General features: G+C 45.5%; 2 protein-coding genes across 4 annotated transcripts; both read left to right on the forward strand.

Moving 5' to 3' along the window:
* Positions 1-4,596: 4,596 nt before the first annotated feature.
* Positions 4,597-15,388, forward strand: map3k7cl (map3k7 C-terminal like). The gene is made up of 5 exons (XM_084474036.1): positions 4,597-4,759; positions 5,597-5,678; positions 8,577-8,635; positions 9,867-9,982; positions 14,509-15,388. The coding sequence occupies exons 2-5, from the start codon at positions 5,603-5,605 to the stop codon at positions 14,687-14,689; spliced, it is 432 nt and encodes a 143-aa protein (XP_084330162.1). The 5' UTR covers positions 4,597-4,759; positions 5,597-5,602; the 3' UTR covers positions 14,690-15,388.
* Positions 15,389-16,283: 895 nt separating this feature from the next.
* On the forward strand, positions 16,284-22,827 carry bach1b (BTB and CNC homology 1, basic leucine zipper transcription factor 1 b). 3 transcript variants are annotated; one of them, XM_084474732.1, is made up of 5 exons: positions 16,284-16,574; positions 17,802-18,062; positions 18,498-19,979; positions 20,643-20,849; positions 21,358-22,827. In XM_084474732.1, exons 1-5 carry the CDS (start codon positions 16,545-16,547, stop codon positions 21,712-21,714), a joined length of 2,337 nt encoding a protein of 778 aa, XP_084330858.1. In that variant the 5' UTR covers positions 16,284-16,544; the 3' UTR covers positions 21,715-22,827. The 3 variants fall into 3 exon arrangements, with proteins under 3 accessions (XP_084330858.1, XP_084330859.1, XP_084330857.1); XM_084474733.1 differs by lacking the exon at positions 16,284-16,574 and adding an exon at positions 17,083-17,308; XM_084474731.1 differs by lacking the exon at positions 16,284-16,574 and having other exon boundaries at positions 17,325-18,062.
* Positions 22,828-22,847: the final 20 nt, after the last annotated feature.

Genomic DNA, 22,847 nt, shown 5'->3' on the forward strand with positions numbered 1-22,847 from the left:
CAGATATATGTTGTATGCAATAGAATAACCTTTCAGTGTGTTGAAAAGATAGAGATGCACTTTGGAGCGTTTTTATTCCAGCCCTTTGTTCAAGGCCAGTGCACCTTATAATAAAGCCCTCAGTCCCTGCACTTTAATACTAAAACGAAAACATGATAATGTCTTCATTTTAACCTCCCTTGAAAGGGGATTTGTGCAAACTAGTGCAATGTTAAACTGTATAAATGACTTTGTAATTGCAGGGCAAAAGCAGCAGCCTTAATTGCTTGGCCAGTGTGACACATTCCTTTGTGGCCGAGTCATTCTGCAGTACCAGGCTCTTTCTGGGAGCTAGATCCAGGCAGCTGAAACAAGTAGAGAGAGACAGGCAATATCAATTAATTGTATGACTTGTTTATCTCCCGTTAAGTGTCCCTTTTGAATAGTATGTTTGAAAATTGCTTTGTGCTTTAAAACTTCAGCATGTTCTCTCTGTTTATTTGGTTGGGTTAGGAACCGAAAAATGTCTTTATCAGGTAAGTTATGGAATTCCTCCTCACAATTGAGGAGGAATAGTGATGGCTGGACGATAAAGGGACAGCTTACGGCCAACATGATAACATGGTGACTTTGGCACATGGATGCAAATCTACAGTGTAACAGTGTAATTGGACATGTCCCACCTTCTGAATTCACAGCATTGTGCATGCAGATGTAACATATTCAAAAGTTGTGTGTCATCACGGTGTCAGAATTGAGTGTAAACAAATGACGCTATAAAACTCATTCGCAGCTCATACAAACCAATGGCTTTTTAAATCTTGTGTTATTGTTAGGCCTTCTTGGGCAGGAGAGGAGAGAAAAGTGCACACTTCATTAATCGTTAACCATAAATCAGCGATTCTCCCCAGGCGTTCCAGTCTGCATTTTCTTGCCTTTTCTTGAGACCTCCAACACGTCAGCCAGCACACCCCATAATTCTAACAGAGTGCCTCCATGCCTAAGTCTAAATTGCTGTCCCTCTTTTTCTTGGTAGTGCGAGTCTTTAACTGCCATCATGGAAGAGCTGGGACTCAACATGCAGTGTTGCAAACCCACCAAGAAGAGCTCTCCTCTGTCCAGCGGCCGGGCAGAGTCCCCCTGCATATTCTGTCAGCCCCCCCTTCTTCCAAAGAGGGAGGCCCAGACCTCATGCTGCAGCCCCTGAATCCATACCAGTCCAGGTGGAAGATGGGATGACAGACTGTTATCTAAACACCATTGAGCATTCCTCAGCTGTGTTTGTGAGCTGTGTTATGATATACAAATCAATGTGCAATCTTCATCAACACCCCCCCCCCACACACACACACACACACACACACACACACACACACACCCCGCCCTCCTCCCCCTACAGCTGAATGTTTATGGTTGTATGTAATGTACAGGAATAGGCATCACAAGTAGGTTTCATTGTGTGTGGTGCATTTGTTGAGACTTGGGAGAACGAACGGGAGAGATGGAGGGTGAGTACCTCGTGTCCCCTTGTGCTCATGCTAGTGTGTAGTCATGTACTGTTCTGAGCACAGTGAAGGCAGTGGAGCAGGCACCATTTGTAGATGTCCCCCTAGCCGGAATTTGTTACCACTGTACTGTTTTAAGAGTAAACAACTTTTGCATATTTTTGAAGACTTTTGTCCTACTGGATTGTTGGTCTGATTTGCTAAAATCAGGGTGTGTGTGTGTGTGTGTGTGTGTGTGTGTGTGTGTGTGCATGTATGGGAAGGGTGACAGGTAAGGTGGTGTTGTACCACAGGAAAGCTGAATACTTCCATGGTTGAATCCATGGTTGGCTCACCTCTTTTTGGTAGATATGCACACATTCCACCCCTTCTTACAATTCCTTCTACTCTGTGCAGCGTATGTCGATCCCCTCTTGTATTTGCCAAAATTACCGCCAATCCTGTAGGTCTATTTCTACCTGCTGAGCCAGGCCAAAGTGAAAAGCAAATGGAACAGGAGGGGAGAGGCAAACGTGGCAAATTACACCCTGTTCCTTCCGGCTCCTTTCTCCCGTGTTCCCTCCATCTTCCCTTTATCTTATTCTGCTTTCCTAGATATCTCCTCTCCCCCATCACCTTTCATGTTGTTTTAACACCAATCCAATCATTACCGCCCCCTCTCAGATGCTCCATCTACTCCTTAGTACTCTCTTCGACCTGTGCCCCGCTTCTCCCCCACCCCCTCCTCCCCTACCCTTCTCTCTCTCTCACTCTCTCTCAGTGGATGTGTCTGAGCCTCCATGCCGAGGCAAAGCCTGACAAAAGACGCACACGAGTGGGGGAACAGCAGCAGTGGAATTGTCCTGGGAGAGGATTGCAAATGCATTTTTGTTTAACCCCGGACAGGACGTCCACAGAAAGCCCATAGAGATATGTAGCTATGGGTTAACGGCATGTTGCTGTGTGAGCGATATCATGGAGATTTATGCCAGCATGGAAGTTTTTACTATCACACAAGACCAACAATGGGCTCAGGAAGCACACGGAGGAATTCAAATCTAGTTTTATATGGGAGAGATGGAAAAATCTGGGCGAAATAAATAGAAAGAAAGAGATCCATGACTTTAGAACTCCTGAACAGAAATCATGTTACACTTTTGTATCACCTGACTTGGACTTTTTTGCGATTCTATCTATATAATCAGTCAATTAATTAAAATACCAAACCTGTAATAACAAATAACATTAATGACTGCAAACATATTCCGTATAATATAAGCTTCCAGAAGGATTTAACATTTCACTTGGTGGGGGTGAGTGCATGTGTGTGTGTGTGTGTGTGTGTGTGTGTGTGTGTGTGTTTGTGTTGATTTTTATGCATGCTAACAGAGTCCAACCAGGCTTTTCTTAATCTCTCCTTATAATGAGTTTTCTCTTTTTTGGTATTGAGATTAATTCTGGGATTGGGCTGTGGCCAATGCAATAGCAGTTAGGTCCCTCTAATCTCCTTAGCCCATAATTCTTAATCAAAACCAAAGTCAGTATTTATTTTTATCATTATCTAATCCGCCACGAACGAGGCCATGGATTATGTTTGGCCGCTGCTCTGAGTCACTGCCTCCCCTGTTCACCATGAGCACCTGAAGAACCTTCCAGAATCTCACCACCTTCATGTCATTCAAGAAACATGAAGACCTCAGAGGTTAGGTGACCTGGAACCCAGAGACGCAGGAGAGATAAAAGACAACATCCAAACAACATCCAACAGACTCATCACTAGACTCTTTTAATGACGATGACCCTAAACATCACACAGGCACGCACGCACACACACGCACACATGTACATGCACACAAAGGAAGAAAAACAACGTATTATGCTAATTAGGCAGCTAATTATTAGATTCAGTCTGATGAAATCGAGTGAAAGAAAATTCATGCAAAGAAATAGAAAATTAGAGCACAAGAAATGTATTTGCCTCCCCACACTTTTACCACAAGCCTTTTTCTACATAAAAAAATACCATTGCTTTGATCTATACGCGCTCTAATTAGATCTCAGTGAATGTATTTTAAGTGCAGAGAGCATCGAGGCATACGAGAGGGATTGCAGGTGCATTACAAAACCAATCCCTCAGCCTTGTCCGTTTCTGTAAGTCCGTAAGAAACAAAAACCCGGTAGGTTGTTTTGAGGAAGCCGGACTCGTTTTCAGACATCTGTCCATCATACGTATAAACATGATTGCCATTAATGACCATAGCCTACATATAGTAAATGCTGCCATCTATCGGTTTCAACGGATTCAACGCCCATTTCTATATGGAATTACTACTGCGCTCATTGTAGCCGATGATATATAGGCCTGGCTTTAGGCCTAGGCAATTTAAACGGACTGCAAATGTAGGCTTACAAAAAAAAAGAAATCGACAAAATATTAAAAGCAAGGCCACTATAAAACTGTCCTAAATTTAAAGAGCGTACAAAAATCAACTAAATAAACAAATAATACAAATTAAAATTAAACTTTACAATATTAAATCTGCACTCACTCTAGTTTAGGATGAGTCGTACAACGTTAAACAAAACACTGTGTATCAAGTCCTAGCCCTTCCCGAAAGTAAAATTCAAGGATGCTTTGTTATTTTTTCTTCTTCCAAGAAGCAATTACAGCAGCGGGTCAGATCGAGCCACGGCATCATGTCCCAGCTATTGCGGCGGGCGGTAGTCAACCAGTGTGGTATGAGCATGTGTCACTCAAAAGCGCGCTTGTGCTATGGACATTTTTGTGCGTTATAGTGTCATCTGAGACATTTAATTGGATCCAGGGTGCTACAGGGGTATAGCTGGACGGCATTATATCAATGCCTGCGCCCTGTTGTGTTGCTAATGCCGTGTTGTGTCGCTAATGCCGCACGGCCGTGGCTCTAATATGTCACCGAGAGCTGCAATAGGCTTGAACCCGCCTGCGCTGCACTCCTGCTCTACGCCAGTGGCTGCCTTCCCAGCAGTGTGGACTACCTACCTTTGTTTTCTCCGAAATACGTGTCGAATGTTCACAAAAAAAAGTGTCAGTGTCACTTTCCTCTCCCAAGCTGAACGGCAAAGTGAAGGCGAGGTCAACTTATTTCAAGCAGAAATACTTTCCCCATTTGCTGGATAACAAATTTGGGACGCGCGCGCTGAGAGAGGGCTTTTCTGGTCGTTAGAGGATCCCGCTCAAATCAGTGTTGAAGACTCAAGTGTATCTACGGACCAGGAGTGAAAGATCCGGACTTTCTACATTGGTGCGGTGTCAGGTAAATACATCAATAAAATAGTTGGTCCTTTTGGCTTAATTTCATCTATCCTGCACAGGATGACACGAAACTAACTTAGGCCTCTCTGTTTGTCAAGATAATGATCCATTTCCTCTATAAGGCTGACGATCACAGTTAATGAATATATTCACATATTCATAAAAAAAAAAAGTATATTATTCACGTTATATGATGTGATATATTACTTTAATTTGTATTGCTATTATTATGATCATAATTATTATTACAATTATTGGCTACTAATCTGTATTATATCTTACAAAAAGCAAGTAATAATAGTATCCACCTTGTGTGACACCGTAGGGTTTGTGTGGGGTTAAGGCAGACACCCACCCTTGATATAAAAAGCCTGTAGGACTACCTTTATCCAGGGGGTCCAAGCCAAAGCCTGGCAACAGTGCCAGCCTTTCAAAGCCCTCTAATTATTTAATCCCAAGTGCAACTCTCAATGCATGATGACACTCTGATGTTGCAGTGTCGGGTGTGTGTGTGTGTGTGTGTGTGTGTGTGTGTGTGTGTGTGTGTGTGTGTGTGTGTGTGTGTGTGTGTGTGTGTGTGTGTGTGTGTAGTAACAATGGTGTATTAACCCACTATAAATGAACACTGCAATCTCTTTTATTATTTCCTCATGCTTTGCATAAAATAAAAATGCTTGATCCGGCCGGGGCTGTTAACACTAATTTAATATGAATATTATAATCATCATGGTTATTAATGTAGTTCCACATTGTCCTGATGATATTGACCATGAGAATCATCTCAGAACCTTTGGGGGTCTTGCCTCCCCCCCTCCTCACGGCCTGTTGTCCCATGAAGGGATAAATGATTAGCTCAACCAGAAGAGTGTCCCCAGACAAATCTGAAGTTCGGATCGCCTTCAGCCTCGACAGCACACAAGGTGAACACACACGCACACACACACAGACACACACACGCGCGCGCGAGTGTACACGCACGCACACACACACACACACACACACACACACACACACACACACACACACACACACACACACACATACACATGCACGCACACACACTCACGCAAACACACACACACACACACACACACGCACGAGCGTACGCGCACACACGCATGTGCGTACGCGCACACACACACACACACACACACACACACACACACACACTCATGCACGCACACACACTCACACACAAGCGCAGACACACACACACACACACACACACACACACACACTCACATGCGCGCACACACACACACACACACTCACACGCAAGCACACACACACACACACTCACACACTCACACACCAACACACAAATATATCCCAGTTGCCACTACCACTACAGTATATTAAAAATAATAATAAAAATTGTGTGGTGAGTGCACAATACATTAACTGATGTGGTCCAGCCCTATTGCAGCATTTCCAGCTATGTGTGGGGACACATGCACTGCATTCTTCCCACCAAAACAGACCTGCAGCCCCTCACACCCTATCACTTTAACTGGGCTCATTCTTCTCCGCCGTGGCGGAGACAGGTGCTCTCATCTATTTCAGTAAGAGCGATGCCTATTACAAACACACTACACACACATGTGTAGTCCCTCCTGCATCTGCGCCCCCCACACACACGCGCGCACACACACACACACACACACACACATACGTATGCACATGCTCCCATGCACAAACACATGCAACCGCACACATACACACACACGCACGCACGCACACACACACACACACCTATGTTGTCCGTCAGGATGCTTCAGTGCAGCGGAGAGAGCCATTGTGTCAGCAGCAGCTGCAGTCCAGCTATACCAGGGTCCGGTTTCCCTTGTAATACTTACCCCGTCCCCCGTCCCCCACCCCCCCATCCCAGCCCGTCCTGCGCCTGATTCACTGTTCAGCTTTTAGAACACTGGCCTGTAGGCCTTTTTAGGAGCAGTTAATACTTAGCATTCCGCCCTGCCCTGTCCCCCACAACGGCCCTGGCCGCACCGGGCCTGCACTTTGTCTCTCAGAAGGACAACTTTTTGGGCTGCCGCAGCCGTTGAGAAACACGACTCAACGACAAATGACGTTCAGCCTATATTTCACTTTCACTTTCAGCCTTGGTTGGTTTGAATTACCAAGGCCTGTCGTAAGCTTGTGTGTCGTCGTAAATCATTTCTTATATTTTTGGCGGAATTAATTCAAGAATAATAATAATACTTTTTGCACATTTTAGTCCAATATCCAATATCATTTAGCAGGCCTGAATGTGAAATTGAAATATTTAATTTAAATATTTTAATATGAATTATAATTTTAAAAAATCCCTGAATCCCCGGTGAGTTCTGGTTCTTGGGCCTCCCTCCAGTATTCGCCCCAGGTTCTGCTGCCCCCTCTCCCCTGGGGCAGGTTCTTGGGGTTCCTGTCTCTTAGGACTCATGTTTCTCGGTGGGTGAAATGAGTCCAGGGATCATCTGCTAGTCCCTCCCTGAATCCATGCCAGGCGTAGTTTTGGACCTTGCTCTGTGTCCATCCCAAGTATATATATATATATACATATCATTCCCTCCATCTTAATTGGCCCCATGACTGCTGGCAGGGGGCCCCTCTAACAACCCTGCTTTTAGAAGGTTGCATCACCGGCCTGGCATAACTGACGCGGCACTTTGCCTTTTGTAGTCTGTCTGTCTGACAGGCTGATTTAGTGTCTTCTGCATGCTCGTCTGTCTGGTTATCTGTCTGGCTTACTGTCCGTGTGTCTTGTCTGTCTGTTTGCTGCCTTGTCTGTCTGTTTGTTTGTGTGTGTGTATGTGTGTGTGTGTGTGTGTGTGTGTGTATGTGTGTGTATGGGTTCCTGTAGGTGTGTGTGTGTGTGTAGGACTATGTGTGACTGGTGTGTGTGTGTGTGTGTGTGTGTGTGTGTGTGTGTGTGTGTGTGTGTGTATGTGTGTGTGGGTTCCTGTAGGTGTGTGTGTGTGTGTGTGGGACTATGTGTGACTGGTGTGTGTGTGTGTATGTGTGTTTGTGGGTTCCTGTAGGTGTGTGTGTGGGACTATGTGTGACTGGTGTGTGTGTGTGGGGGATTGGCATAACTGAAAAGTCAGGTGTCCCAGTTTGTCTGTCTCTCTGCCCGTCTGGCTGGTTTAGTTTTTTCTCTGCCATTCCGTGTCTGTCTGTCTGTCTGTCTGTCTGTCTGTCTGTCTGTCTGCTTGCCTGTGTGTCTGGCCCACCTGTGTGTCTGTCTACCCATGGCCTTTATTTTGTTGTCGTCCTTTGTTGTGTTATTGTGGGTCAGACAGCCTCACGCGTGTCCCGGCTTGTTCCTGAGCTGCGCGTCATTCAGCTGACAAGCCATTAGTGCAGTGGGGCTGGCTGACATGCGGCCCATTTATAAGTACGGCCGGGACCAGCTATGTCCTGGTGTCATGGAGCTCCATACTGTTACACCGGTGGGCCTCTTCTGAGTCACTGGTTCACTGGTTCACTGGAGCGAGGGCACCAGAGACACAAGAAACAATTCAGAGGTCAAACTAATACGGATCCGATCTGTTTTCATGTCTGTGCTGGGAAAATTCATGTATCAAATAAACATGATATTAAACGGATGGAAAGTACTCCTGTTGTGTATATAAGAACACATACTGACTGGTGATCAAGTGGTCACTGTTAGACACTACTATATCATCCAGCAGAATATGTTTTGTGTTTTAGTAGAATATGCACTCAATTTGTATTGAATACTCTTATGTATAGAATGAAGGGAATAACATGCATACGAATAACAGTCTGTCGCTTTATGTTTGATTGGATCCTGTTAGATCGAAACGATGTGGCCGAGCTGTCTCCAAACTTCCCAGACCTGGAACAGAGATTACAGGTACAAATCACTACACTACAATAGAGAGTACAATAGAGATTACAGGTACAAATCACTACACTACAACACAACATGTTCAGACACCATCAGGAGACCTGGAACAGAGATTACAGGTACAAATCACTACACTAGAACAGAGATTACAGGTACAAATCACTACACTACAACACAACGTGTTCAGACACCATCATGAGCTTATACTTTTACTGCAACAGCAGGATATTGGGATGGGATTTAATTAATAATTCGAAATGCATTCTCTCAGAGAAGACCCCCACAGGAAATATTGGATGGGATATTTAGTCTGCGCACTTAGATTTGGTGACCAGATTTCAAATGAAAAAAACAACACATTTATTGAACTGATGCATTATAGGATTTGAAGAAATTAGTTAACAAGGTCAAAAAGGTCAATATTTAAATGTCATTCAGAGCGTCTTATTTCCATAATATGATGTATTACTGAGTAACACGTGGTTATAACGCATGACAAGGATTTTGATTTTATCTGTCAGGGTAAGCACGCTGGTCAACTGTTGGTAGATAGTGGCTAGCTAGCATCAGCCTAGATGAGGAGCGTGATGTTAATGGTTAAAACGTTAAGCCTGCCAGACATTTGATTGATAGTATTCAATGTGAGATTTATCTTTGCTTTTGACAAACATGGAACAGTAAAGCCTCTATGATTATAATATTGACATTACTTGGAAAGGAACTAAAAAGGGGAACCTTTTGTATTTTTATCATTGCGTCGTGGAGTCATATGACCACTAGATGTCACATGTTTCACTTTGTATCGGCTGCATGCATGAGAGGCAGTTGCTGGGTATTGCAAAAAGCATTCAATGTTTATTGGACCGTAAGCAGCGTGTATTTATCTACAATTTCAATGTAGTTACAAGATAAGGTGAGTCTGAATGCGAGCAAGTTATTGTATTGGATATTTTGCTTCCAAACTATAGCGATACAATGATTAAATTCCTTATCTGCCTTTGGCCACCGCCCCTTTAAATGATCTCCACATATCCCACATTCCTGTCTCCAAACAATGACAAGCGATAACCTACCGCCGAGTTGTAAGACTACACCTTCACGCAAAATGTTTTCAAAGATGGGTTACCCCCTCTTACGTGGTTTGGGCAATTATGGTTTTACCACATAGTATTTTTTTCTTTGTAAATGACCATGTGATTGACACCAGGGTGTCTCTCCTCTCGGTGCGTCCCTGCAGCCCGTGCCGCCCTGTGGGGCCCTGAGGGAGAGCGTTCACGTGTACAGAGAGCACTGCAAGATGGCCCGGGAGTTCCACCAGGTCAAACATGACATCGCCCTGCTGGAGGAGCGCAAGTGAGGGGCTCTCTATCTCTGTATCTCATCGCTCTATCTCTATATCTCTATATCTGTATGTGTGTATATATATATAGGTCAAACACGACATCACCCTGCTGGAGGAGCGCAAGTGAGGGGCTCTCTATCGCTCTCTATATCTCTATAGCTCTCTATCTGTGTATATATATCTCTATAGCTCTCTATCTGTGTATATATCGCTCTATCTCTATAGCTCTATCTGTGTATATATATCGCTCTATCTCTATAGCTCTCTATCTGTGTATATCTCTATAGCTCTCTATCTGTGTATATATATCGCTCTATCTCTATAGCTCTCTATCTGTGTATATATTGCTCTATCTCTATATCTCTATCTGTATGTGTATATATATATATAGGTCAAACACGACATCGCCCTGCTGGAGGAGCGAGTGAGGGGCTCTCTATCGCTCTATCTCTATATCTCTATATATGTATGTATATATATCGCTCTATCTCTATATCTCTCTATCTGTATGTGTATATATATCTGTCTATCTCTCTATCTGTATATATATCTGTATCTCTATCGCTCTATCTCTCTATCTGTATATATATATCTGTCTATCTCTCTATCGCTCTATCTCTATATATCTCTATCTGTATATATGTCTATCTCTCTATCGCTCTATCTCTATATATCTATCTGTATATATCTGTCTATCGCTATATATATCTATCTGTATGTATCGCTCTATATCTCTCTATCTGTATGTATATATGTCTATCTCTCTATTGATCTATATCTATATCTATATATCTCTATCTGTGTGTGTGTATATATATATATATATATATATATCGCTCTATATCTCTCTATCTGTATGTATACATATATGTCTATCTCTCTATTGATCTAGCTCTATATCTATATATCTCTATCTGTGTGTATATATATATCTGTCTATCTCTCTATTGCTCTATCTCTATATCTTTCTATCTGTATATATATATATATATATATGCCTATCTGTCTATCTCACTATCTATATCTTTCTATCAGTATATATATATCTGTCTATCTCACTATCTCTATATCTTTCTATCTGTATATATATATATATCTGCCTATCTCTATATCTTTCTATCTGTATTTATATATATCTGTCTAACTGTCTATCTCTATCTTTCTCTCTGCCTCTCTATCTTTCTATCTATCTATCTATCTATCTATCTATCTATCTCTCTCTCTCTCTCTCTCTCAATCTATGTCTGTCTGTCTGTCTGACTGTCTATCAATCTATCTATCTATCTATCTACCGTCTCTGTCTATCTATCTCTGTCTATATGTCTGTCTGTCATTCTGTCTGTCTATCTATTTATCTATCTCTCCGTCTGTCGGTCTGTATGTCTGCCTTTCTATCTGTCTGTCCGTCTGTCTGTCTGTCTGTCGGTTGACCGGACCCTTTGCATGTGAACAGTAAATACGGTACAAGGCGCTACGACCGCGGCTCTGTCCCACTCTACCAATAATAAAACAATTACGCTGGCAGGGCTCTGGTTTCATACACATGTCAGGGGCCTTATGGGGCAGCACTTGTCTCCTTGTCCAGCATGTCACGTCATATCCCCGCATAAAGACATGTCTCTGCACATGGCCCCTGGCGCACTGCCACGGTACTCTGCCTCTCTCACATACCCCCTGTCTCTCTCGCTCTCTATCTGTCTTTCACACACACACACACACACACACACACACACACACACACAGGCTAACACACACACAGGCTAACACACACACACGCACACACACATTCACGCAACCACACACACACACACACACAAACAAACGTACACATGTACGCACGCACACACACACACACACACACACACACAAACACACACACATACGCACACACACATACACACACACACACACACACACACAATGTCTCCACGCCGTCCCACGTGTCCTCTGCAGCTGTGGGTAGTCTTAGTGGAGGCAGTTTCAAGGCCCTGCGGTGATCCCACTCACACACACACACACCCCTCCAGTGTTACTAAATAGAGCCACCAGTGGCCCGGCCAGGCTCCAACTTAACATTCAGAGAAAACAATAACAATTCATAAATAAAAAATTCATGGACGTTTTTTTTTTTTTTTTTAATAAAATGAAAAAGAAAATCATACTGTGGTCGCTAAGCAACGGCACGTCGCTTCTGTGAGAACCGCTATTACTGTGAGAGGAATTCTGTTTACCGTAACAGTGACAAATATTCAACAACATGCGCGCTCAGTCTCAGGCATCTAGATAGATAGCACCCGTCATCCACTGGACTCAAAGGCACCGCGGGACAGAGCACTGTCAACCGCTTCCCCAGCGGTCCCGGAGCTCGGAGGGCTCTTCTGAGCAGGACATCCTCAGCCACCACCTCTGCTCCGCCCGGGCCTCTCCTCCTCAGGATAATCAGCGGCGCCGTGTCAACCGGCTCAAGCTGAATAGACCGTTTGTCACCTGTGCCAGCTTAGCCACGTAAAAACTGTTAGGAGTCGTGCCACTGTCTAATTTGAGCTTCATTTAATAAAAAAAGGAGAGTGTGTCGTGCCTATTTGAATAGCCTGCCGTGTTGTCGGCAAGTGTAGCTGTATGTCACTGTAGTTGACTTGTGCTAGACCTTCAGGAGAAGTGCTTCCATTTTCATTTCTATCCCCTACCTCGACTTGGGGCAGTAAGACATCAAAGTGCTGCACTTGGCTGTTGAGGCTGGTGGAATACTTTAGAAGCTGCTCAGTCTACCCAAAAGTATTCTTTAGACTTGATTGATGAAAAATTGTAGCTCATTTATTTTCTAGCTCAATAGAAATGTACTTTTATGGAAGGATCCAGACGCATCCAGTCTGTTTTGGCAGCTTCCTCAGTCTACACAGCAGAGTAAAGAGGTGCCAAAATGAAAAGTTGCAGTCTGATCTATTGAAGATATGATATGAATGCAAGGAAGAGAAATGGATGTGTCATTTAAACATGACACGAAAGGGCTGTGCTATTGAAGACATGATATGAATGTAAGGAAGAGAAATGCATGTGTCATTTAAACATGACACGAAAGGGCTGTGGTTTATCCAGCTCTGGGAAGGGGGAAGTACTGATTGTAGATAAGGGCCTGATGACTCATAGAATGAAGACACCCTTGCACTCAGTCAAGAGTACGGCTTGAAATGCTGCAATCCTGGAATCATTTTGTATTATTTACTTTCTCTTTCTTTACCCACACTTTTAATCCTGTAAGTTTGCCGTGATTTCCACGTGTCAATAATACGTTTCACAGTCGTGCGCAGCAGTCATTCACACCAAAATCCAAACACGCCGCTAGGGAAGGCACATTTCACGATTCACTATAAACTATGCAAAGGATGTGTTGATACAGGTACAGACATATTTGTTTACACATTTGCGATGGCTGAGTCACATGGCAGTGCTGAGAAATCTGTCGGGGTGTCAGATAACAACGTGTGGCGATGCTCAAAGGAAAATCATGATAATATCAACAGTGGTGACCCATGGGTGCTGTCAAATGTTAAACACAACATTTCTCCCTTGGCCTCTCATGTCACTAAGCTATCACTGTTTATTTATTTGTTTTAAAATACAACCGAAGATCAGTCAGTAAGTGTAATCAGATTAGCACCCTGTAAAAGGCTGGCCGTAAAGCACACGCTGTGAGATAAGATTTGAGTTTGCGAATGTTGTGTATGACAGGGTCAAATTGAAGTCACATTATAACAGGAAACCGAGAAATACGTGGTGATGAACAGAGAATACCTTACATATAACCGCTTTCATTGTTTTGCTTTACAAAATGCACACACAGACACACACACACACAAACTGGTACTCAGGGATTTGTTTGACCTTCTCTGCTCTCATTTAACTTAAATGAAAATAAATGAACAAACATGCTGAGGTGGCTGAAGATCTATTCATGTCATGCCGACACTACATTACGAAATGAGAGCATTACCCAACAGAAAATTGTGAAAGAGCCGCAAACAACACTGGGCTTCGCTGTTATGTTTGAAACGTATACAAAAAAAACTGCAGACTCCTTATTCTGCTGTTTAGCAGCTATATTAGCAGCTATTCGCTGTTTGCCATTATGAGTTTGCTTACAAGGGGTTAGATTTACTGACAGCTACTATACACGTTCTCCTGGCTGGCAGTGCGCCACACACAGTCTCTACCCGTCACAGTCCAAAGTGCCCTCATGTGTCTTCTGGGTATACGCCGGGTCAGCTCATTTGATCAAGACCAGGTGCCTACAGGAAGTTTGTTCTTTTAATAATTACACTTCATTATACCAGCGGGAGCCAGTATGGTTATCGGGGGGAGGGTGGGGGGGGGGGGGGGGGGACTCTCTGTTCACCCTGCTGGGTAGACTATAGGCCAAAGTGTGTTGCCTCTTTAAGAACTGTACTGTACTATCGACTCTTGATTCCATGTATGATTCAACTGTTCCTCTCGCTGTGCCTCCTGTGTGTTTCTGGGGTGGCTTCCCCCTCACCTCAAGGCGCAAGCTCCTGGCCGAGCTGGTGGAGGACGACCAGGTGGCCCTGGAGATCGCCCGTCTGGAGGAGGAGTTTGAGCTCCTCACCGAGGAGAACCGCGCCCTGGCGTCGGTCCACGCGGCGCGCGCCCAGCAGCTGGAGGGCCTCTGGCTGACGGATCAAACGGGGCCGGAAGACTCGTGACCTTTGACCCGCAAAGGAGAGATGAATGACGTCACCAGACATCCCCGCTGATTTCCAGAAATGTTGGGCCTGATTACAGACAAAGCGTGAGAGAGGGAGAGAGAGAGAGAGAGAGAGAGAGAGAGAGAGAGAGAGAGAGTGAAAGAGAGAGAGAGCAAGAGAGTGGAAAGAGAGAGCGAGAGAGAGAGAGAGTGAAAGAGAGAGAGAGCAAGAGAGTGGAAAGAGAGAGAGAGAGAGACCATATTTCTCATGTGTATGAACCAAGGATACAATAATACAATGTAGTGTTTTGTTTTTCTTCAATTGTAATGAACTACATGGTTTCACACAACTTAGAACTGGACAGTGGAGTGTTAAACATCCCAATCCCATGCAGGTGCAAGACTCAGCCCCTTGTTATCGCACGGTTGTTGTTGTCTTTTGTATAACTGCCCCTGAGACACTTGTCACTGGTTCCCTGGAAATGTTAGGGTTTTTAACTTCCCAATGTAGCAAGATGTGGTGCAAATGTGTTGTAGGACGCCATTTTCCTCACCCAAGCTATTGGCTATGCATTTATAAGACTTTTGACTTCCTGATGTGGCAGCACTTATTTAAAAACCACAAGCACAACGGCAGGGATAAGATATCATAATCAAACAGGAACAGTAGAGGCAACAGGGGGCTATCGTAAACGTCCTACCTTTAAGTGAATGTTTGTTTTTGGACATAGGCGTGAGCCTCCCAGCAGAGGAAGTCACCACATGACAAACTGGCGTATATTCCTCTTCTATAAATAAAGTCAATTGTATTGTACAATGGATGGTTGGCGTTGGGGCTTTTTTTTCGTTGAGGAGAATTGGTTTGTTGTTGTATGCTTCACGACCACATTGCTCACTAAGCAACTGTCTTGGAAACGGGAACCATTTTTCTGGGCATATTAGATGAGCTCACTCATGGTGAATGGATGTCCTTATTGGCCAGCTATGCTGTTCCTCCTTAACTCATCTGGCAGGCAAATCATGTGATGTTCTGTTGCGCAAAGAATGTTACACTCACATACTGTGTGTGTGTGTGTGTGTGTGTGTGTGTGTGTGTGTGTGTGTGCACACGTATGGGTTTCTATGTGGATTTGTGTTTGTGTATGCTTGCTTGTGTGTGTGTGTGTGTGTGTGTGCTTGCGTGTGTGTGTGTGTGTGTGTTTGTATGTGTGCTTGTGTGCGTGGGTGTGTGTGTGGCAGTGTTCATGTCCTTTTACTTTATTGGTTGCATCATACATACTTAAAATCAGGCTTAATAAAATGTCATAATGTCAGTTTCCAAGGTAAACTCAATAAACATTACTGTGTAATGACATAGATGGTAAACACATACATTTCCTGTCAATTCATCTTACATAACATAACTCAATCAGAGTTTATGGACTCGTATTTTACATCGGCCGAGTCCAGACATGAGCGAGGCTGTAAACTATAAACAAGAATGAGAGCGGCAGTGTGAGAGAGCTGGAAAGAGAGTGTGAGAGAGTGAGAGAGGGAGTTTGAAAGGAAGTGAGAAAGGGAGAGAGTGAGAAAGAGTTTGAAGGGGAGTGAGAGAGGGGGGAAGTGTGAAAATGTGAAAGATTGAGGGAAAGTTTGAGAGAGATCATTTGAAAAAATGAGAAGGGGGCAGTGAGAGAGAGAGAGAGAGAGATAGATAGTTTGAAACTGATTGAGAGAGGTGGAGAGAGAGAGAGAGTTCGAAACAGACAGGAGAGGAAGAACATACCACAAGAGAAGAGTGGCAGGTAATTTTCTCTGACGACAATGCAGCCAACTATCACTGAAGCTGGATTCCCTGACGGAAAGCCACTTAAAAGATACCATTATTAAGTATAATGAGCTCTGTTCTTCTCAACCCACGACAGGTCAGTTGGGTCATTTCACCCACTTTGTACACAAGATTAACAGTAGACCATTTTGTCTCAGTAAATTCATCTCAAATAATTTACTCTACAATTCTATTCTTAACTATTCGTTTGCGACTCGTCTTCGTTTTAGATTTGTATCTTCAGTCTTCAGGTTTTTTTTTAATCTACTTGCTGAAAGGTAAATGTATTGAAGAGTTTACGCGTGTTTAAGCCTCTTCATTTACTGGATGGATTCAAGGGCGGGACTGGGAACAGACGGGAACTGCTTTCTCATCCTTAATCAGCAGGCGTGCATGACTCAGCACTGGTGTTGCAACACACTCAGACGCACACGCACAAACACGCAGGCACACACACACACACACACACACACACACACACACTCAATCTAGCTCTCTCTTGTCCCTCCCTCCACCACCACCCTCTTTCTCCCTCTCTCTCTCTCTCTCCCTCTCTCTCTCTCTCTCTCTCTCTCTCTCTCTCTCTCTCTCTCTCTCTCTTTGCTCCCTCCCTGCATATTCTGACACACATCAATGCATGGCATGTTGGTTCACTCAGGAAACTCATGTTTAGTTAGTAGTTGTAGACTATTTGTGACATGGCCCTCCCGTCCTGTCGGACCGCATTGCGTTCTTGAGAGTTATTGTTGATTGTTTGGCGTGTAGTGTGTCTACACAACGGGGACTGTTGACCGCGACGCTTCACACTTGACTCGGCGTCACTCTCGTAAGGTATGCAGGATTTTGAACTAACTTTTACCTGTTGGTTTTAGCTCAAGGTTCACCTCTGCCCATGTAGGCTGTACACGGTTTCAGTGGGCAGTCTTCCAGATATTTGTTGGGTAGTGTTCAATGAGTAACTGTGTGTGTGTGTGTGTGTGTTTTAGTTTTTGTCTATTTTTTTTTGTCTCTGTCTGTCTGTGTATGTGTGTCTTTTTGTGTGTTATCTGGAATATTCAGTCTGTGTGTGTGGAAGTGAGTGTGTGTGTGTGTGTGTGTGTGTGTGTAATTGTGCCAACAACCCAACCATCTATTTTGTGCATGTGCCTGCGTGTGTGTGTATGTGTGTATGTCTATGTGTGTGTGTGTGTGTGTGTATGTCTATGTGTGTGTGTGTGTGTGTATGTCTATGTGTGTATGCGTGCATGTGTACGCGTGTGTTTGCCCCACCAAACCTAACCATGCACTTCATTTGCTACGTGCGTGCGCGTGCTCGCGCGTGCAGACGTCGCTGGCCGCCATGCCTCTGGCGGCAGACTCCCCCCGGTCGTCCGTGTTCACCTTTGAGTCGCGGACCCACTGCCTGAACGTGCTGGGCCGCCTGGACGAGCAGCGCCATGGCGACCACCTCTGCGACGTCACGGTGGAGGTGGACGGCCAGAGCTTCAGGGCGCACCGCGCCGTGCTCACCGCCTGCAGCGAGTACTTCGCCAGCGCCATCTCCAAGTACGCCCGCCACGGAGCGGCGCTCACTCTGCCCCGGGAGGTGAGATAAGGGGCCCGCTTATGACGGGAGCGTAGCGCTATCTCAGCGTTGGTTAAACAATGGGGGCCGGCCTTGGCTTTGGTCAAACATATGGTATTTTACACACACACACACACACACACACACACACACACACACACCTGTGAACATGGCGGCAGGTGCAAGAGAGGTCAAGAGCGTGGACAGGCCGGCTGTGAGGCCTGCTACAGTTAGAGTGCAGTGCACTGGAATATCGCTGGAACGCTGTAGGCTGTAGGCTGTAGGCTGATGAGTTAAAGTTCACACAGTAACAGAAAAGAGCCCTGGATTCATGTGGTTAATGTAGAATGAGAATTTCTTTCACGTTTGTTGGGTTCTTTCTGTTCCGTTCGTTGGTCAAACCCATGAATGACTTATGCATGTGACCATGTGTGTCTGGTGTGCTTATCCAAACAGGTGACAGCTGCCGGCTTTGAACCTCTTCTGAAATTCGCCTACACATCCAAACTCCTCTTCAGTAAGCAAGATGTCCTTGAAGTACGCAGCGCAGCATCCACTCTGGGATTCAGAGATTTGGACAAAACCTGTTTTGATTTTCTGCTGCCAAAGTTCTTCAACAGCGGCAGGAGCTCTGCGCCGTTTCCCAGGAAGATATGTTGCAAGAAGAAATGCAAGAAGCAGCAGTCAAAGGAAGACGATCGCCTGCAGGGAAGCAAAAACAAAACAAAACCAGCATCTGATTCGTCCTCCGACCAGGAAGTTGGCGGGATGGACAACCAACCAGGAATCCGTCATACAGGAATTAAGAAAAGCCGAACAATCCCAACTTCTGGGACAGACAAACAATCCGAGGAGACAAATGCCTATTTTCTGCAATGTCCAAAGTACCGCAAGTTCCAGCTGGCTTGTTGCACAGACAGAACCCTGGGCCTCCCAGGCGGGACCAATGTTCCCCTCTCTGGTCACGACAGTCGTGGCTGTGAGGACCAGAGAGAGAGCGGGGTCGCGAACCCTGCAAAAACGGATGCTGCGCATCGCGGTGGTTCCGTGAATGCCGCAAAAGAGGAACAATCTCACGCAGAATCGCAGGAGTCGACCGAAAGCCGACCGAGCGATGAGCTAGTGGTGGACGATGATGTGGAAGCTCAACGGAACCAGGGCGACGGCGAGCAGGGGGGACAGCCGGTGGGGGCCGTGGGCCGGGAGGCTGCTGTTGACGCTGGGTCTTCTGGGACCACAGCATGCCTCAGAGACACCTCCAAAGAGGGCAGTTCTACCACGGGTCAGACGTTACCGGGGTTAACATTACACCATCCTCTTCCTGGACGGTCCATTAGAGAGGACCGTTCTGGCACGGAACGGCGCGTAGGGTCAGCGGAGACGTCCGTCGCGGAGGTCGAGGTGGACCGCAGGAACCATAGAGCGGTCCTACCTGTGGCCAGCCGCTTGAAGGCAGAGGAAGAGAGGTCCACAGGTGAAGAGGAGACGGGCTCGGTGAAACGCGAGGCGGACCTCGGCCGGACGGGGAAGGGAGACTCTTCGGTGGGAGAGGCTCATGAGGACGGGGCACGAGAGAGGAGCAGGGTGGAGATGGAGGTGGCCAGGCATCTGGCGGAGGGAATGTTGCCAGGCCTTCCTCCCTTACCGCTCCCCCACTCGGGTCACTATCCAGGCATAGGGAGCTCCTCGCTGGACCGGCCGAGAGTCCCGGTCCACCCCGGTGTGGGATCCACCTGCTGCCTGTTCCTGCGGGGCCTGGCGCCGGACAAAGGGGAACGCCAGGTGGCGGAGGGGGCCGTGTCGTCGTTTGAGAGCGAGGGGGTGTGTCCGTCACAACGGCGCCCCCCCTCTGTGTCGCCGCTCAACTCGACGGAAGAGGTCGACTCGGAAACGGAAACGGAGGGCGATGACTCGTTTGCGCAGGAGAAGGCCCGACAGGTGAGCTCTCTGATATACTGTATGTTTTTAATGATGTGTCGTTGGAAAATGTGCCTTTTGAACCTCTGAAAACAATTGACACACATTAATTTGAGATGCTTCCTTTTTTTTTCCCTTTTCTCTATGCCACATGTTGGGTTTATAGAGAGGTCAGTGTATCTTAAAAATGTAAATTCACCATGACTTCATTTGTTACATCATCCGTTTACTGTGTTTACTGGCAATAAGAGGAGGAACAAACTCAACATTCGCCCATGTGAATGGCTGTAGTGTTCAAAGTTAATGATTTTCCTTTTAGTACTGGTATGTACTGGTGTGTGGTGTGTGTGTATGTGTGTGTGTGTGTGTGTGTGTGTGTGTGTGTAGCATCATCCCATGTTTTTCTTTATGACCCCAAAAGATATTTGACAAATGACAAATATGTCATTCGTAATAATTATCGCCAAACTATTTTAATGAGGAACAAATGTTTTGTTTTTCATTTCCTAATCTCCTGCAATTGACTGCATGGTGACTTAAACATTTGCTCTCATTGTGGACATCTGAAAGCAGCAATGACACTTTTCAAACAACACACCCTACACATTACACACAAGCTACACTTTTTGCTTCACCCCTTCCATAACAACGCGCTCAAGACTCTCGTGTGTCGTCCACACGCAGGTGCAGCTGCCCTTCTCCCTGGACTGGGTGGTCAACCTGAACAAGAACGACTTCCAGCAGCTGCTGAAGAAGCAGACCCTGAACCTGGAGCAGCAGGAGTTTGTCCACGACATGCGTCGCCGCAGCAAGAACCGCATGGCGGCGCAGCGCTGCCGGAAGAGGAAGCTCGACTGCATCTACAACCTGGAGTTGGAGATCAACAAACTGGTGAAACCTTTGTGCTGTTTGTATATATGACTCCAAGACAAAAACCCAGGCTTAAGGTTCAGTTATGGTTCCACGTCGACGCAACGCGACGACCGCGCAGACGCTTCGCCGCGGTCGTGAACCTGTTTTGGTTCTGCGCCGGGCTTTAGTTAGTGGACCAATCACAGCCCTTTGCTGCTGCGTCGCCTTCGACGCAAGGATACAGTTTATGGGAGGGCGCACGTCAGGCCCTTGCTGTGGACGCAAGGAGGGTCCGCAAGGACGTAACGGGTCCGTAAAGCCCCTTGCGTTGCGTCGTCGTGGAACCATAATCTGACCTTTAGAGTCCAAAGCGCCCCCTCGGCGGTTGGGGAGGTGGGTTGGACTCTAGGCCTGGGCTTTTTGAAAGATTAACTTTTCTCAAGATAGACTTTTTCTCAAGTCTACCTTTAATTATTGGGCAACATAAAAATCAATGCGTGCGTGTATGTTTCTGTTGTTTGTTGTGTCTTGGTGACGATGGCCACAGAGGACAGAGAGACAGAGGATGCTGGCTGAGCAGAGTCGACTCCGACAGCTGAAGATGAAGTCATGGCACACCGTGTCGGCGTTGTGCGACAAGATCTGCAGCGAGGCCAGCCTGATGCCGGAGCAGCTGCAGGTCTTGGCCAAGTACACCACGGCAGACTGCCCCTTTGCCTCCTTGATTCCCTGCCTGGACAACGCCCTCTCCGGGCCCGCACCGTCACCACAGGCCCAGGCTTCGTTGTCGGCCTGTGCTTCAGACCTTGCTGCGGATGAGGCCTATAGTCGGCGTTCGACAATCCCTGGCAGTGACGCGTACAGCAGGGAAGAAGAATCTTTGGAGGACGCTACGGGCCCTTAAAGGAGTCAGAAGAAGCCTTTGAGTACTTGCACACTCAAAGGGAACCAGGCTTGTGTTTGGAGAAGCCGGATATCAGATTTTTCGCACAGGACAAATAACTTATTCCAAATACTGAATACAGACAGCAGGATTGTCTGGTGGTTATTATGGTGCTTGACTCCCAGCCAAAAGGGTTCTGGGTTTGATCCCCAATGTCCAGAGTCTGCCCGTAGCCATCGCATCAATCCCATAAATCCCCTACACTCGTAAATCACCAACCCAGGTATTACAGTTTTGTAAGTCAAACACTCTCACACTGTCTCCACAGAACAATGTCTTAGGCGAACTACGACAAACAATACCTCTCGCAACGTTTTCCGTCCTCATTCTGGAACATCTTGAATGAGCCGCACAATACACAGGCGCTAAAATTGCTTTATAACTGCAGCTAGACAAAACGGACGGCTCTCCGTGGTCACGCCGTGTTGCTTCGACGCCGCATGTTTTCATGTTTCATTGCGGTTCGCTCTCCGTTGGCCACACAGCCGGCCCCAGTGACTCAGCTGTTCAGGGAGAAACCAACGTTTGCCCACACAACGGCAGTATGATGTCTTGTGTGAAGGTATTTTTCATGAAAGGACAATTCTTTTATAATTGTATAATTAAGGCTTTGCCTTTGTTGACATATCTCCAAGTGTTTTGGGAAATACGGTTCTTTTTTATCGGACAATTGAAGTATAAGATGTCCCTTTTTTATTTTGGTTGTAAAATACTAAGGAAGTAAATAGGTCTATGTGTTCATTCCTTTTCTACTTTACTTTATTTTATTTTATTTTATTTACCTTTTTTCTTTCTAGTTTGTTGTATTGATTTGTCGGTTGATTTGTTTTCGCCATGGTTACATCACCTCAGACACACTCACACTTGATTCACATTTGTATTGATATGCAAACTTTTTGATAGCCCTATCAAACCAAAAGTCAGCTTTATGCTATCCACGTTGAAAGTTCATAATCAAAGAAGATTTTTTTTTAATCGTTTATAGTTGTTAATAATCATAATGTTTTTATAATAGGATTTGTATTTTTGACTATGTGCTGATAGTGTTTGCTGATAATGTGCTTTAACACCAAAAATAAAAATCTAAATAATGT

The sequence above is a fragment of the Micromesistius poutassou genome (assembly GCF_964030765.1).
Source record: "Micromesistius poutassou genome assembly, chromosome: 10".
Classification (NCBI taxonomy): domain Eukaryota; kingdom Metazoa; phylum Chordata; class Actinopteri; order Gadiformes; family Gadidae; genus Micromesistius; species Micromesistius poutassou.